Source organism: Trypanosoma equiperdum, assembly GCF_001457755.1.
Source record: "Trypanosoma equiperdum strain OVI genome assembly, contig: ctg_1144, whole genome shotgun sequence".
NCBI lineage: Eukaryota > Euglenozoa > Kinetoplastea > Trypanosomatida > Trypanosomatidae > Trypanosoma > Trypanosoma equiperdum.
Genome location: NW_027123110.1, coordinates 1436 through 1813, shown reverse-complemented (window position 1 = coordinate 1813; position 378 = coordinate 1436). Strand labels below are relative to the sequence as shown.

General features: G+C 44.2%; 1 pseudogene across 1 annotated transcript in view; it reads left to right on the top strand.

Moving 5' to 3' along the window:
- Nucleotides 1-378, top strand: part of TEOVI_000817400:pseudogene — a 1308-nt pseudogene that overhangs the window by 211 nt on the left and 719 nt on the right. The window contains exon 2 of the mRNA in view: nucleotides 1-378. This exon is cut by the window's left edge and continues 27 nt beyond it; it is cut by the window's right edge and continues 12 nt beyond it. Within this exon, the coding sequence occupies nucleotides 1-378 (378 nt within the window).

The window sequence follows — 378 nt, the reverse complement described above, 5'->3', positions numbered from 1 at the left end:
AAATGGAGTTATGTGATGTCGGGTTATGATGCGGAGCCACTTGGAATGAAGGTATTCGATGGAAGGCCGCAGCGCATATGGACGGAGGCAGAATTGAATATAACTCCTAAAACTGCCGATGTTGATGCAAGAGTAAAGGAAGGATCCAATGGTTTGGAGATTTTTGTTCTTACGTCGGAGAAGGGTTGGCCATACAACAGGTTTGTATTGGGTTACACTGAGAGATGCAAGACAATTTGCAAGCACGTATACAGCCGTCGTGAAATTATGCGCGTGTGGTATATAATCCAACGAGGTCTGAAAGCATGGTGGATGGAAGCAACAGCTGAGGGTCCACCAATACATATTATTATTGGTACGTCTGGAATTGGTAAAACA